This window comes from Fusarium sambucinum, chromosome IV (assembly GCF_050947815.1).
Source record: "Fusarium sambucinum isolate potato_lamoka chromosome IV, whole genome shotgun sequence".
Classification (NCBI taxonomy): Eukaryota; Fungi; Ascomycota; class Sordariomycetes; order Hypocreales; family Nectriaceae; genus Fusarium; species Fusarium sambucinum.
In genome coordinates, this window is record NC_139291.1 from 813,762 (window position 1) to 830,068 (window position 16,307).

At 45.8% G+C, this 16,307-nt stretch overlaps 4 protein-coding genes across 4 annotated transcripts; 3 read left to right on the top strand and 1 right to left on the bottom strand.

Moving 5' to 3' along the window:
* Positions 1-131: 131 nt before the first annotated feature.
* Positions 132-5,660, top strand: FSST1_000289 (uncharacterized protein; the record flags this gene model as incomplete). The annotated part of the gene is made up of 7 exons (XM_083228928.1): positions 132-196; positions 252-468; positions 516-569; positions 622-687; positions 753-977; positions 1,045-5,328; positions 5,385-5,660. The coding sequence occupies 7 exons, from the start codon at positions 132-134 to the stop codon at positions 5,658-5,660; spliced, it is 5,187 nt and encodes a 1,728-aa protein (XP_083090471.1).
* Positions 5,661-6,640: 980 nt separating this feature from the next.
* On the top strand, positions 6,641-8,386 carry FSST1_000290 (major facilitator superfamily domain-containing protein; the record flags this gene model as incomplete). The annotated part of the gene is made up of 3 exons (XM_083228940.1): positions 6,641-7,292; positions 7,345-7,917; positions 7,974-8,386. 3 exons carry the CDS (start codon positions 6,641-6,643, stop codon positions 8,384-8,386), a joined length of 1,638 nt encoding a protein of 545 aa, XP_083090472.1.
* A 749-nt stretch (positions 8,387-9,135) lies between these two features.
* On the bottom strand, positions 9,136-10,794 carry FSST1_000291 (Alpha/Beta hydrolase protein; the record flags this gene model as incomplete). Its single annotated transcript, XM_083228951.1, has 1 exon — positions 9,136-10,794. One exon carries the CDS (start codon positions 10,792-10,794, stop codon positions 9,136-9,138), a length of 1,659 nt encoding a protein of 552 aa, XP_083090473.1.
* A 2,051-nt stretch (positions 10,795-12,845) lies between these two features.
* Positions 12,846-16,203, top strand: FSST1_000292 (alpha,alpha-trehalase ATH1; the record flags this gene model as incomplete). Its single annotated transcript, XM_083228962.1, has 4 exons — positions 12,846-12,857; positions 12,965-14,704; positions 14,754-15,041; positions 15,103-16,203. 4 exons carry the CDS (start codon positions 12,846-12,848, stop codon positions 16,201-16,203), a joined length of 3,141 nt encoding a protein of 1,046 aa, XP_083090474.1.
* Between the last annotated feature and the right edge of the window lie 104 nt (positions 16,204-16,307).

Sequence of the window (16,307 nt, forward strand, 5' to 3'; positions counted from 1 at the left end):
TGGACTTTTGCGTCCCCAGCATCAAGTTCAAAACCTTGAGGTACAAGTCAGCATCTCTGCCACTATAGGCTCATAGGTTTGGAAAGCTGTCGCAGTATCCACTATCCCAGTCGATGGTCTAGCCGCACACAATGGCTACTTCTAGGCTGGAGTGTATCGTAAGCCCAGACATGGAGGATGTCGAGGAAATGATTGAGTAAGCATAAGCATTCATGTATAACGACATCGGCAAATGTCTCTAACGAAAACAGTGTAATCGCAGTGCCAGGCTATGGGACATTCCATGAGACAGAGTGGGCGGGAAATACCAACAACTATGCCATCCCAGCGTGGTTACAAGGCTGTCCCAAGGCAAGGGTCTCGTTGTTCATCTACGATTTCGATAATGGGTTCATCAAACAAGGAATTGAGTCCGTTGCCGCCCAACTACTGGCCGCTGTCTCGAGACTCGAGGCAGATATAACTACGGTTAGAGATGTTCCGGTCTTAAATAATCGAAAAGCTAATACAGCCAGAAACGGAGCATTATTTTTGCTTGTTATGATATAGGTGGCACAGTCGTGAAACAAGTAGGTTCCGGAAAATCTTGGATTTATTCAGGCGTTCTGACATCCTTTTCAGGCCCTTGTCATGTCTAAATCAATCGAGTCTCAATTCTCAGCCATTGCTTCTTCAACATGCTGTGTTGTAAGTTGGCCGCGAGCCTGCTTAAGTGCCCCAATCGTTATCTCTCGAATTCTTATTCTTCCCAGATGTTCATGGGATGTCCACACCGATACCGAACTCTATTGCTATTACAGCAAAGCCTTAAGAGACTTATAGAGGAAAAGACGAGCATCGTCAACGTTCCAGACACCCTGACTACAAGCCTAGCCAATGCAGTTGTCACTATAAACCAGGACTTTCTCAGTACCAATATACTGTTCGATATCTCAATCATCAATATTACGTCCTTAATTGATGACCCGAAGCTCAGAGTATGTAGTGCAGGCTCAAGCCTTTCTTCCAAGTACTCCCGGTTATAATGGCCACTGACTGTCACAGATATTCAACCTTTACGAAACTAGCATGTCTATTCGGTGCAATGGAGATGACTTCAGACATCTTCAACTTGGATCGTCTTCCCCTCACTCCTGGCTTGGAAAAGAGGCACCTTCACTGGTGACATCGTTCCTACCCTCTACCATTGATACAGGATATCGCCGTCACCCTGCCTTGCAGCTGTTGATGTCCCAAGGGGTTTTTAAAACATACGATATTGACCCTGTCTCTCGTTACCCTCTTCCCTCGTCAATCATGACCGCCATTCTTCCGAGGAAGCTGTGTGACAAATCCCTTTATTTCACTTTCCATGAACCAGACGATGTTGCAGGCCTCCTTTCATCCATTCGACAACACTTAATCCATGAATCCTTTGACAACCAAATACATCAAACATTTGAGTTCAGGGCCTGGGATATTCGATGTAACTCAGTGGAGTCCATGCTTTGTACATTTCTTGCTGGCCTCCCTCAACGTGGACGTTGGCAAGGGATTCTCGACGGCTTTCATGCGAATGTCATGAACTCTCATGCATGGTCATGCCAACTACTGCTTTACTCCTTCTATGATTATCTTTCAGAAGCTTTACGCGAAAATCCTAACTTGAGCATTACATGGATCTTGGCGAACTTCGACACTCGAATCACCTCATATCATTGGTTATTATCCAACTTGTGCGAGCTTCTAAAAAATTCTGAGCTTCCATTTACTCTCATCATTATTAACAGCAGCCCACCCCAGTTGATTCCATTCGACGATTGTTTTGAGACCATCTACTTGGGTCCGGGTATTAACAACGGGCTGTCCAAGCGGAACAATTTGGTCAAGCAATCTGGCAACACAATACTTGAGCTCTCGAAACTCATAGCCGAGGTGCCGGGTCTGTATCCTGTTCAAGAATGTTTGTCACATTTGTTACAGGAGTGGAACGAGATATCAAGAACTCGGAGACACTTTTTCGAATGGGTTAGACTTCGAAAGAACCAAATCTCACCGCCGATCGTGGAACAACTTCTGAATCATTCTCATGTAACAGAAGCCCATCTTTTCCGATACATATGGTTACCGTCAAGAACTATGAAAGTCCTTCGAGAACAGACGTTTATGGCTGCCAGCCTACTTTGTTATGCACTACATCCGCTCACTGTTCAACAAATTACCGAATTGGAGCAGAATACAGATTACGGGATGAAGATCGGCTACCAAAAAGAGGATAGAGATGTCGTTTCTCCGTGGACGCTACTTCTCCTTACTGGAGTGCTCGATGTTTGTAACAACGAGGTCCATTTTCGGGATGTGTGTTTTCGGGACTATTTTGTCTCTGAATTAGTGGCAAATAATGAAGACTTTATCATATCTGCCGATCACTGGTCGAAACAGACTCACTCCCAATTGGCTAAGTGGTGTTTACAGCGTATTGTCCTTAGCACTCCTCAAGAATGGTCGAAGTTTCGAGACTTTGAAGAAGACTCTAAAGCTCTCCTTCCTGATCAGAGCTTTCTCTCCTACGCGGTCAAGTACTGGATAAGACATGCCCAGATGGCACACGAGGACGCGGAGGTTGATTCCTTGATACACTCGATCCTTGATGACAAAGCTCTAGTGAATGGGTGGGCAAGGGCGTACTGGAGTCTATCAAATCCAGCAACACGAGGCAACCATTCCGCTATTACGCCGCTCGCAATTTTTGGGGAACATGACGCCGAGTCGCTATTCGAATCTACAATGACTAGCTATGAGGAAGACCCTTGTTTCGGAGACATGAGGTTAAGGGCGCTACAAATATGCGCTAGGAAAGGTAACCTCGAACTTGTTCAGAAGCTGATATCCTTTGGTTTACCAAAAGACATCAAGCTAGATGATTTACTCCTCTGGTCCTTTCCTTCACAGAACCATCTTCTGGTACGGGAAGTGATGGAAATGGCTACGAATCATCCGAGCAGATTCCAGAATCCCTCGTCAATTCTTACCTGGGCAGCCTACTACAGTTTCAGAGATGTTGTACAGATGATGATACCTCTCATACCAAGAAGAAAAATTGCGGCCTCAGGCTTCATGTTTGTCAATTCGGCATTACAAGGTTCCAGAATGGATGAAGATACTGGATTGGAGATCATGGCGCTCCTTGTTGACGCGAAATATCCTCGAATAGGAACATTGAGTCGAACGACGGGCTTCTTCGCCCTCTATGAGGCCTGCAAAATCGGCCTTCCAAGGATCGCAGCATTTCTCGCCAGATCTATCGTCCCTGACAAGCCCGAATCGACCGAAGGCCAAGAAGAGCGATCTTTAATTTTTACCTTTGCCGTTGAGCATGCACTTCAAAGAACACACGATAAAACACTCAAGTTTTTACTTGACTTTGGCCTTGAAATGAATTGGGTTGATATGCCATGGCTCGGTCGTTTGATCGAGTTCGCGCGGCATATGAAAGTGTGGCGATGCTGCAAGACACTTAGCTCATATGCAATCATATTATCCGGTGATTCGGAGAGTCTGAAGGCTTCTGCAAGCTCAGTTTTACAAGATGCGTTCGTCAATGGTTCATTAGCTGTTCTTCCAGATTTGTTGGCTCTGTGGGGTGGTCTCAAGTCTTCAGAACTTTCAAGCTTGCTTGAGCCCGTCATCCGCGCTGGAGAGGATGCAACTGATATTCTAAACTTTCTCCTTGACGAGGGCTCGACTCGATGCGATGAAGAAACTTATGTTGAAGTTTTGAAACATCATCTTAATAACGCAGTCAATTCTAATAACACAGAAGTCACTCGAATCTTGCTCACAAAAGCGACAATTGCCGACACCGTGGGATCATCAGGGAATGCCATATTATTTCATGCCGCGTTCAATGGGTATACGGATATTGTTGACTTGTTACTTCAGTCAAAAGCAAACTTAAACGTCTATGATATAGATGGCTGGTCTCCTGTCCATGCTGCATACGATTATCCGGACATACTGGAGTCTCTTCTCAAGGCAGGTGCAGACACTGATGTCAAAGCCAAGGATGGAAGCACTGCATTGCTTTTGGCCTGCAAGTACTACCCAACACCGGTCAAACTGCTTTTGGAGCATGGGGCAAAGCCTTGTGCTTATGTCGACAATATGACGGAGCTATCCATTGCGCTGGCATGGAGAAATGAGGACATTGCATGCATGTTGCTTGAATATGGTGCCAATCCCCTTGAGTACTCCGCAAAAGAGCTTGACAGGCCATTGCTTCACTCTTGTGTAGCATATAGTCTCATTCGTCCTCTCAAGATGCTTCTTCTTTACAACTTTTCCGTCGACGAGAAAGATAAGGAAGGAAACACGGCTTTCAATAGCATTACTAATGCGACCGACGTAACAGTGTTGAAAATTCTGAAAAACCGCGGTGGATCAATCCATATAGCAAATGAGGAAGGGCAGGTACCTCTCTCCAAAGCAGTCAGCTCATCGAATCAACCTGTTTTCCAGTGGCTTCTCGAGGAAGGTGCGGACGTCAATATCAATATCGGTATACAAGGATCGGTCCTTCATATGGCATGTTTCGAGGGAAGTCTTCAGATGGTGAAGCAGTTATGCCAGAAGAAAGCGAGCCTTTCTGTCGTTAATCATGCAAACAACAATCCACTACACGAAGCCCTACTTAGCTCCCACGAAGACAAAGAGGCTATCATCTACTACCTATTAGACATGAAGGGGTTGGACGTCAACCATAGTAGCGATGCTTGGGGGGGCTGTTTAAACATAGCCTGTCTTAACACCAGTACCCGCGTGGTTGAAGCTCTTTTAAAAGCAAAGGCGATTGTGGATGCGAGAGACAAAATTGGGAGGGCGCCAATACATTTCGCCCTTCACCGGACTACCGCTCGTATCAAGGTTCTCCTCGAGGCAGGGGCCAGTCTCGAGGCTGTTGATCGTATGGAACGAAACGCACTTCATTTTGCAGTGGCCAGCGGACGAGTCGACGTTGTGACTTTTGTTCTGGATGAAAACCCCGACTTCATTCACAAGACAGATATTGACGGTTGGTCACCTCTCATGTGGGCTGTAAGGATCTGCGGAAGATGGGATACGCAAGAGGATGAACGTGCGAAAATCGTTGCAGAGCTAATTAGACGTGGTGCCAACCCGCAAATCTCTGGGGAAGGCCTTGATCGAAGGTGGACGGCATACCAGCTTGCTCACTATTACGGTCACGGTGAAGAGATGATCAAACTTTTAGAATCCAGCGACGACAAACAATTTGACAACCCCAAAACAGCAAAACACATCGAAGAAAGCTACTGCGATGCATGCCTAATGGTAAGGATCATAATGTAAATATACACTTAGTCGAAGATCGCTAATTCTCTATGCAGGATAACTATGGGTTCAGATATCGGTGCGACGTTTGCGAGAATTTTGTTCTTTGTTTCAAGTGCTATCGCTCACAGAATATCATACACCCGAAGCATAGTTTTACTAATCCCAGAGGCCGTTGTGAGTATGTAGATGACTCGTCATCAGATGCATCTTCGTCGGTTTCGAATAGTACAGGAGAGGAGCAAGGAGATAGTGGGTCAAGTGATGAGGAACAAAGTGATAGATCTGAGGTTGGATCAGACAATGATTCCCAGTCTGAGTCAGATTCTTGAAGCTGGTTCAAGGATTAACAGATGTCGAGATGAATGCCAAAGTGCTGGGAACGTGTTGAGATCGATAAAGTTCGATGCCACACTGGGATGTATCCATCCAGTGTTACTTCAACTAGGTTATGCGAAAAGACCTATACCGTTACAAGAATGACTTAGTTACATCTCTAAATAAATCATTTTGGTAGGTATGCAATAGCTCAGCTAGTGATCATATTAACATATAATGATCCGAGGCAGGTCTCTAATATCGGCAAGGTACCTAACCAGCCTACCCTATATCTGATATCAAGCATGAATCAATCTTTACTAAACGTAACGAACATGGTGAGTTTGACTTTCTGCTTATGGTAATTATGTCTTGGTTGTTTAATTCAAGTTTTCTACCTCCTTTATTGAAGCGAAAGGTGTAGACATGGCATTAGCCTTGCGAAGATTGTTGATTAAAATCGATCACATCATGGAACACAGGACGCGGCAACGGGATCTAACCTGGGTTCCATTACTCCCCCGCATTACTACGCAACCTATATCGAGACGCATCTAGAGCCTGTCAATACTTGTCTATCGTTACCTTTTTGACACAGCTCTCCCCTTGGACATCATGGATTAGGGGCAGATCTCTAGTTTGCCATGTTTTAGTGTCGGCAACGTACCTAGTATACCCCGGATTTCTGTCGGCACTGGGGATGGACTCTACCATTGGTTGCTTGAGATTAACATTCCCACAAACAATGGACTTCCCCGCACTGTCAATCCATCACTCAGCTCTTAGTCAAGTTGAAGTTGACTTCAATGCTGTCTCTATATCTTGCGTGTTACCTTGACGAGATCCAAACTGTCAACATTAGGTAGTTATAAATGTGTAGAAATACCCCAGAACTTTGGGAGTCTCTACTAGCCATGCCTATCACAAACATAATCTGGTCAACTAATATTCTCAACTTAATCTCTTACTGCTTGTGAAATCCACTCGTCTTATCATGGGTCTGGGGGTTCTTCCCGATCGTCACCTCGCAGACGTCCCAGGAACGTCTTTTCTTAGTGAAAAGGGTTTACCTGGTAACTTGGAAGAGGCCGCTGCCACCACAAGCAATCATGCCAATCTAAAGCATGACCCTACTGGCAAGATTGTTCTCGTTCCTCAACCCTCCGATGATCCCAATGACCCCCTCAACTGGCCAGCATGGAGGAAACACATGTTTACTGTTTCAATCATCATCGGCTGCGGTGCAGTAGGTGCTGTGGGCCCCCTTCTCGGTCCAGCAATGGTGCCCCTTGCTGAAGAGTTCGATGTACCTCTGCAGAGATTTACTCTGGGTTTCACCGGATCTCTTCTCATATCATTGGCGTTCGGCAACCTCTTCTGTAACTCGTTGGCCATGGTGGTCGGGAAGAGACCAGTCTATCTCTTCACCACAGTTGGGTTACTCGTCACAACTATCTGGAGCGCAGTGGCCAAAGACTTCATCTCTCTCGCTGTTTCCCGTGGTATCCAAGGACTCTGCATGTCTCCGATGGAAGCCTTGGTTCCTGCGTCAATTTCTGATGTCTGGTTTGTTCATCAAAGGGGTCTTCAGAATGCTATCTTCAATCTTGGTGTTCTTGGTGGCATCAACCTCGCTTCGCCAATCGGTAAGTCCAGCTTCTCATCGAACGTATTATACTATTACTGATACTCGGTCAGCCGGTGCTATTATCAACGCATATGGCTACAAGACCTGCCTCTGGGCCATGGCTGGTGCTTTCGGCATTCAGCTTTTACTAACTTTTTTCTTTATGCCTGAGACAACATATAAACGCGATAATGACTCGACCGCCCTGAGCAACACCCTCACAAAGAAACACTCGGCTGCTGATGATAACAAGGAATTTGTATCAGAGGTTGAACACGCTGTTCCAGCCCGTGATAGTATGACTATTCCAGGAAAGCATTCATACATATACACACTACGACCCTGGAGCGGATACTGGGATTCTTCCGGATTTGCCTATAGTATCTACGCACCTTTCAAGATGCTCGGGTCTCCTGTGGTCGTTTGGGGATGCTTCCAGTTCACCACCTGCATTAACTGGTTAGTTCTGTTGGCCAATACCCAATCGCAAATATTCAGTGCACCTCCATATAATTTCTCAGTTGCACAGGTGGGGCTGACGAATCTTTCATCATTTGTTGGAACTTTTATTGCAACAGCGCTGGCTGGCTTAATGGTAGATGGACTAGCTAAATTTATGGCGGGCAGAAATCAGGGAGTTTACGGTAAGCACATGTTATTTAATCGCAGTGGTGGTTATATACTGACTTTTGTATTGCAGAACCGGAGTTTCGTCTTCCAATTCTTGCCCTCTTGTCCACCTTCAGTGCCAGTGGCTTCTTCGGCTGGGGTCAAAGTCTTGCCAACGCTGAGCCATGGCCCATCCCAGTCATTCTTTGTTTGAGTTTGATCAACCTTGGCATCCAACTAGGAGTCGTTGGTATCGTGTCCTATGTTGTTGACTCCCATCGTCATGAGGCTGTTGAATCTTTCGCCATGATGAGCTTTGCCAAGAATATCTTTGGTTTCGGTATGACTTTCTATATGAACGATTGGATTGCTGTTCAAGGTGTAAGAGACGCTTTTTTTGTCATCGGAGGTATTACGATTGCGGTCAGTATGGCTACAGTTCCCATGTATATTTTTGGAAAGAGGGCGCGCAGTTTTGCGTTTCGCAATGGTTTCCTTGCATGAAGTTTACCTCTATCTACATAATGCCAAGAAACATTTCATCAAAGTACCAGAAAAAAATGTCTCTTTGGCCTCTAAGTTCACCAGAACCTGTCCAGTGCGGAAGCCCTCCCGCACGATATTCCTCAGCTCTTGATTGGGATATTGACAATAGTCTTCACACAGGCAAGCCCAAGCAGGGGAAGAAGGTAACAGAACATCATGATATAGCAGGATGAGATGAATGTTTGTCTTAGATTGAGAATGAGAATGAGTGGTATGTTATGCGATTGTCGAGATACTTGCAATTGTTATATACTTTATTATTGCCCTGGAACTTTCAGCCTTTCTTTTACCGCGAAAAGCGACATGGCTAAGATAGGAAGGTAGCTCTTAGACTTGAATTGGCGAGACCGTGTAAGCAGTGTAGACCGTCTTGGAGATCGAGTTCTTTGAGAGGTCAACTTTATAACCCCAGCTAGTTGGATATCTCCTAGTCTTACTTCAGAGGTTTAGGGTAGACAAGGTCACGTGGTGGGGGAGTAAAAATAACAAGGGCATTCATTGGCTAACAGGATTTAAACCTCACGTTGTCGCAGACAAGAACATGTCAAGGGTAAAAATAGACATGAGAAAATGCATGAATTAAACATGAGTAAAATGTACCAGCAAAATTGTAGACAAATAACCAAAAACTCCAAAACATCATAGAAATATCTCCTCAATACACCTGAGTAGTGAGCCGTCTACTCGTGGTTATTCTTCTTTTTCACTTAAGCCTTAGCCCTAGCTTGTGCTTTGTTGGCCCATTCAAAAGCAGTCATGTCAGTCTTGCAGGTAGTGTTGACTTCGGGCATATTTCCATCCACAAAGTAGTTTCGGATAGCATGTATGGTGCAGCTCGAAGGGTGTGCAAGGGATGAGTGCCCGGCTCCTTCATGAACGACAAGTCGACTTCCTGGGAATTTGGCTGCGACCTTCAGTGCGCTTTGTAGCGAGGTAACTGGGTCATATCTGCCATTGACCACGAGGATAGGGTTGCTGGTGTCGACATGGCGAAGCTTGTTGAAATCAATAGGTTCAACGGCTGAGAACTTCCATTGGGAGCATGTAACAGCGTCGGGAATAATGAGATCGGAAAAGGATGATTCTTCATAAAGTGCTTTGTAAATGGGAAAGAGATCATCAGGCTTGTTAGCGCGGTAGCTGGAGTCACCACACGCAATGGCAGGTAGGGCATATTCGGTTTGAGGGCTCCATTTTGAGGTCGGAATCAGGTGTGTGGGAGTGTCCGTGGGCTCAGGTGTTTCCGAACGCTTAGTGTGTTTAGGAGTGCCATTCGATTTGTTTCCCTTCAAGAATGCTTCGATGTGTGTTGAGAGTTGAGGGAACGAGGAAGGTGCGTACAACCCGGCGAGGATATTCTGCTTCATCGTGTAGGCTTCAAACCCCTCTTCTTCACTGGCAGTGTCGACGGAAGCTACCTCAAGCTTTTCTTTGAAGGTCTCCAACAAGCTTTCTCCCGTGGTATTCTTGCCGTGAAAATCTGCTAAAGAGCACGCGTCCTTTCCAGACTTGACACAGTCGTTAAAAAAGTTGTCAAGAGACCTTTCAGTGTCTATCACACTGCCCAGCCAAGCGTTCGCAGCATAATCATCAGCGTAGAGGTTGCCATCAAGGACAATTCGTCCGACTCGGTTGGGAAACATAGAGGCTACGACCTGTCCAAGGACTGTGCCATAAGAGATACCCCAGTAATTGAGCTTGTCGCCTTGGCCGAGAGCGTCGACAATAGACATCATATCCCTGGCAACAGCTGTAGTTCCGTAAAACTGTCCCATGTCTTGGTTGGCTTCCCAGCACGACTCTGCAAAATCCGCACTGTCCTCCCACCACTCAGTCTTGGCCAGTTCCCAAGTATTCAGCCGCGGAAGGTTGTTGAAATCTCTTCGCTTAAGGCCTGTGGCATCTTCTCCAGCAGTTGGTTCAGGACAAGTGAAAGGAATCGTACGGCCTGTGCCTCGCGTATCAAAGCCAATGATGTCGTACTGTTCACCGATATAACTGGACAAGATAGGCCCAGAGATCAACATGCTCTCCACACCAGAGCCACCTGGGCCACCAGGATTGAACAAAACACTACCCTTGTGGGGGGTTTTGGTAGCTTTGAAGCGAATCAGGTCGAGCGTGATGGTCTTGGTGTTGCTTGAGTTCGTATGGTCAAGAGGAACTTCAAGTCTAGCACAGTCGAAATCCTTTTGTACATCATTTTGGGCTTCGTTTCCGAAGTCCAAGCTGCACTGAGACCACTCGAGAGAAGAGTCCTTTGCGTTGGCTCTGGCTGTCAAAGACGAGTGAAAGTTATCAGGCAAATAAAGGGCCTGAGCCAAGTGCAGAAGCACATGGCCGAAAAGAACGTTTGAGAATCTCATGATGAGAAAGAATGGTTGTGGTGTGTTGAGTGTGGTGTTGAGTGTCTTTGGAATAATTATCGATGATGACAGGAGTAAGTTGAGTCTTCAGAATAATCGTCAATGAGCGAGAGATCTCCCTCTTTTATAGGCAAATATTTGAATGGCCTCGCGGCCTTACTGACCTTATTATTATAAACTTTTTATTATTGTACTATTAGGTTTATAATTTTCATGAATCTTAATCTTTCGCCCAGGCCTTCTTAATTTCCTCGGGGTTTTCAACAACGGTTACTATGTTCGCGCAGACTAAATTTTGAACAAATTTTCAAAACAGTGCTATTAGGTTTTTACTGGAAAGGTGGCTACGCTCTTGAATAATATTAACTCTCAAAGACTGGAAAAGCACACATTATACTAGACAGATATGTTTTTCTCATATGTTTCATTCGGATATGCAGTTCTATTAACCTTATTTAGAAGTATAGCCCTATGGTCTAATGATAGTGTCTGATTACTAAAACCTACTGATATAAGACTTCCAGGCCACACTACTATGGTTAGCAATTATGTTTATTAATGCAGCAGCGAATTGAAAGTTTAAAAAAGAATATTCAAGCCCAGTCGACGAATTACATCCTTGTCGAGTGATGCATGATGATCTACGATATAAGCTCAGCCTTACCAGCGCAACATAGGCATTTCGAAATGTAGCTACAAGACGAATAACGAAGTTAATGAAACTTCAACATTTGTGCACAACCAAAAAGTATCGCCATGGTAAAAGTAAATTCCGACTAAGTTTGGCGATGCCTGTCTTGAAGGGGCAACAGGCTGACATGAACTTGGGGGTAAAAGGACGCTTGATCGGTGTGTATATCAACCTGTAAGCCCTCATTATCAGGTCATTCCCGATGTTGACGCATCTAAATTCAACACGTGACTCAAAATCCGATTAACGAGTTTCTCAGAACAAGTAGAAAATTAAGAGGTGAGGAACGAAGACGAACGGGACGAGGACAAAACTAAATTGAATCTTGTTAGCCTCTACTATAAACTTTAAACATTTTCGAATGAACTCTCCTTATAGTTATTTCTCCACCTGTGCTATCAATTGTCATTTGTTTCTTGCGTCTCATATCGACTCATGACTCCCAATGCCAGCCTTCCCCCATTGACGGCAGCTTTAAGTAAAGATGCTTTCCTGGCTATCTTCAACGAAGTTTCCACTGACCCCCTGTAGTGTAGCAAGAGGAGAAGTTTCCTTGATAAGTCAGTCACCTCTATCATAGAGTTCATGCCGTATGAGTCACGCCGTGGCTAGGAAGCCTTCTCTTGAGAGAACCTTTGATCTGAATATTTTGTTAAAAACTTAATCTGCGCGGACAGATTAGCCTTTATTAAAAGCCTAGAGGGAATTGAGAAGGCCTGGGCGTAAGCTTAAAAAAAAGTAGCAAGAGGAGAATTTCATATTAGATAATTGACCCTTCTAGCGCACTGGGATATCTGAAACATCACAAAGTCGTGGAATTGAATAGATTCATCATCTTACTCACTTACACAATCCTTGCCTGAGAAACAATGGCTGCATCTGTCATGTCTGAGATCATATTGGGGCTCCATTGACCGCACAGCCGGATGTGCGGGTAGTTTAACCCGATCATTTTGGCATTGAGTTCTATCGGGTAGCCTCTACAGCCAGATCGGCTGATCTCTGCCACCATTTCGTGCCATCGCTTGCTGTAGCTCATCTTTCACGGCTTAGCCTGGCTTTTGCCCTGTCCTCATTCGTTGGCCATGACTTTTGCCCTTCGTATTCCCGGAGCCGAAATATACGAAAGGGCTGATGCGGGGAAGTGATGTCAGCCACGGATGTAGCGGACGTAGTCAAGTTAAATACCTTGGCACATCAGATAATTCACTTCTCTCTTGGCATCTTTCTGCATTTTGTTAATAAAGGAGGACCGTAGATCTGATTTATACGCCTTGTTTTGATCCAGCAACTTGTCATCGTGAAAACCTGGTAGTCAAGTGAATGTTGTAAGCGATTTGACTTGAGTAGAACCAGCAAAATGCTGTCATTGGTACGTGAGAGAATTCCAACTACATTATTTTTCTGTCTTTCTCGTTCGCGGTCTTTCTATGCATATGGCCTCAATGGGAAGCACCCACGTTAATCGCTTTTGAACAGCATGCAAAATGCATCATCTTCGCCCTTCTTTCATATTTCGCCATTTTTACGGTTGACGCTAAGAGTTCGGATCGCATTAATCAAGCCTTCGACCGGCACAGCGGTTCCAGTCATGCAGCCAAGACCAGCAACAACACGTACAAAACGTCTTTCACTGGCGTCACCTGGGATGAGGACAATTGGATTCTTAGTACGACAGAACTTTATCAGAGTCACTATCAGACTCGCGGTTCAGTTGCAAACGGCTACTTGGGAATCAACGTTGCTGCGGTTGGACCATTTTTTGAGATAGATGTTGACGAGAACGGTGGCGTCATCAATGGCTGGCCTCTGTTCTCAAGACGTCAAACCTTTGCGACTATTGCTGGTTTCTGGGACGCACAGCCAAAAGCTAACGGAACGAACTTCCCTTGGCTGGATCAATATGGCTACGACAGTTTCATCAGCGGTGTTCCGCATTGGAGCGGACTTATTCTGGACCTGGGCAACGATACATATCTGGATGCGACAGTTGACAACAAAACTATTGCCGGGTTCAGATCTACGTATGACTTCAAGGCTGGAGTTCTTGAGTGGTCGTACAAGTGGACACCTAAGGGCAAGCATGGATCATTCGATATCAACTACCGATTGTTTGCAAACAAACTACATGTCAACCAGGCTGTCGTGGATCTGACAATTATTCCATCGGCCAACTCGGAAGCGACGATAGTCAATGTCCTCGACGGATACTCGGCCGTACGTACAGACTTTGTCAAATCCGGTCAAGAAAGTGATGGCGCCATATTCTCGGCCGTCCGACCAGTCGGCATCGCCAACGTTACTGCCTATATCTACGCTCAAGTAACAGGGTCCAGATCTTTGGATCTGTCACGGCGTAAACTAGTGCATGAAAAGCCATATGTGCATACAAATCACTCTTCCGTCGCGCAAACAATACCTGTCAAGTTCTCGGCTGGGAAAGCTGTTCAAATCACCAAATTTGTCGGGGCTGCTTCTTCTGATGCATTTGATGACCCCCAAAAGACGGCAAAAGAGGCTTCACAAAAGGCCCTGAAAGATGGATACGATAAGTCTCTCAAGGCACACGTCACTGAGTGGGCAAGTGTCATGCCGGATGACTCCGTCGATAGTTATGCTTACCCAAAGACTGGCGAGCTTCCCGATGATGAGTACATTATTGACTCGGCTATCATCGCTGTCGCAAACCCGTACTATCTTCTACAGAACACAGTGGGCAAGAATGCAATCAAGGAAGTCTCAAACGCAAGTGTCAACGTTGATAGTATCTCAGTTGGTGGCCTTACTTCTGACTCATACGCTGGGCTGGTCTTCTGGGACGCTGATCTGTTCATGCAACCTGGTCTGACAACATCCCACCCTGAGGCAGCTCAGCGTGTAACAAACTATCGCGTAGCGAAATATGAGCAGGCAAAGAAGAACATCAAGACTTCTTTTGTTGGCTCCCAGAACAAGACCCAGTTTTCTTCTGATGCTGCAGTTTATCCGTGGACCAGTGGACGGTTTGGAAATTGCACCGCTACTGGTCCTTGTTGGGATTACGAGTACCATTTGAACGGAGATATCGGAATAGCCATGATCAATCAATGGGTGACGAGTGGCGACACAGAACACTTCAAGAAAACAATGTTTCCGGTTTATAATTCGATGGCAAGCCTTTTCGATAACTTGCTTAAACCGAATGGCTCATCCTGGACCATTACCAACATGACTGATCCGGTACGTACTGATCTGCTTTACTTGACAAATACTAATGTCAATGAAATAGGACGAGTATGCCAACCACATTGACGCTGGTGGATTTACAATGGCCCTTGCTTCGGAAACCCTCATGCAAGCCAGCGAAATTCGTCGACAGTTCGGCCTGGCCGAAAACAAGACATGGGACAAGAAAGCCTCTGATGTACTCCTCATCCGAGAAAATGATGTGACTCTAGAATTTACAACTATGAATGGTAGCGCCATTGTCAAGCAAGCGGACGTTGTCCTCCTATCCTTTCCTCTAGGCTACAAGGATAACTACACGGATCAAAATGGTTTGAATGATCTGGACTATGTAAGCTCTATGCAAGGCTCGTACTAACGAACAGATGCTGACAAAGTTGTGTTTTTAACAGTATGCAAACAAGCAGTCTCCCGATGGGCCTGCAATGACCTGGGCCATCTACTCCATCGTCGCTGACGAGCTCTCACCTTCCGGCTGCTCAGCATACACCTATTCTCAGTACTCTTACAAACCCTACGCACGCCCGCCATTCTATCAGCTTTCTGAACAATTAATCGACAACGCGACAGCAAACGGCGGAACTCATCCGGCATTTCCGTTCCTCACTGGCCACGGCGGTGCAAATCAAGTTACGATATTCGGCCATCTCGGATTACGACTTGTGCCTGATGACGGTCTGCATGTCAACCCTAACTTGCCACCCCAGATTCCGTATCTGAGGTATCGTACCTTTTATTGGCGTGGATGGCCTATTCAGGCCTGGTCGAACTACACTCATACCACTATCCAGCGACATCCGGAGGCTGAACCTCTCAGTGTCGCGGATCGTCGATACACGAACAAGAGTATCAAAGTCTATGCCGGACCGCAGGGAGATGCTGATCTCCATCAGCTCTCTTTTGACAAACCTGTTACTATCCGCAACCGGCAGATAGGCACCAACAAGACTGTCAAAGGTAACTTGGCTCAATGTCGACCTGTCAAGTCCTCCAACGCATACGAACCTGGCCAGTTCCCAATTGGGGCTACAGATGGCGCTACTTCGACTAAGTGGCAACCTTCGAAGGCCGACGAAATTAGTCATCTGACCGTGTCTTTCGCCGAGAAGGATCTTGGGACTTCCGTCAGGGAGTTTTACTTCGACTGGGCTCAGGCCCCTCCCGTAAACGTAACAGTGCTCTTCCACAACAAAACCCTCGATAACCCAGCCGAGGTCCATGCGCTTTATGGTAAAGACAAGGACTCAGGTTACCAAGTTGTTGCTTCAATAAAGAAGCTGAGACAGTCGAATCCCTACGACGTAAAAACCACTAACCTGGACGCCGTCGTTTTACCTACGGGAAACACCACCAATACCACTCTTTTGAAACCTGTTCCATTATCTCGATATGCCACATTGCTGATCTATGGAAACCAAGCTTTGAGCGATGTGGATAAGAAAGCTAAGAATGGTACTGGAGCGACGGTTGCTGAGTGGGCAATCCTACACTAAAGAACATTAATCGAGCCCTTGTGTCAGGAGTGGATAATAGGCGCAAGTCAATTGTTCGACATTTTGCTCATGCACTCTAGATAGTAAATAGTGACGTGTCTAGG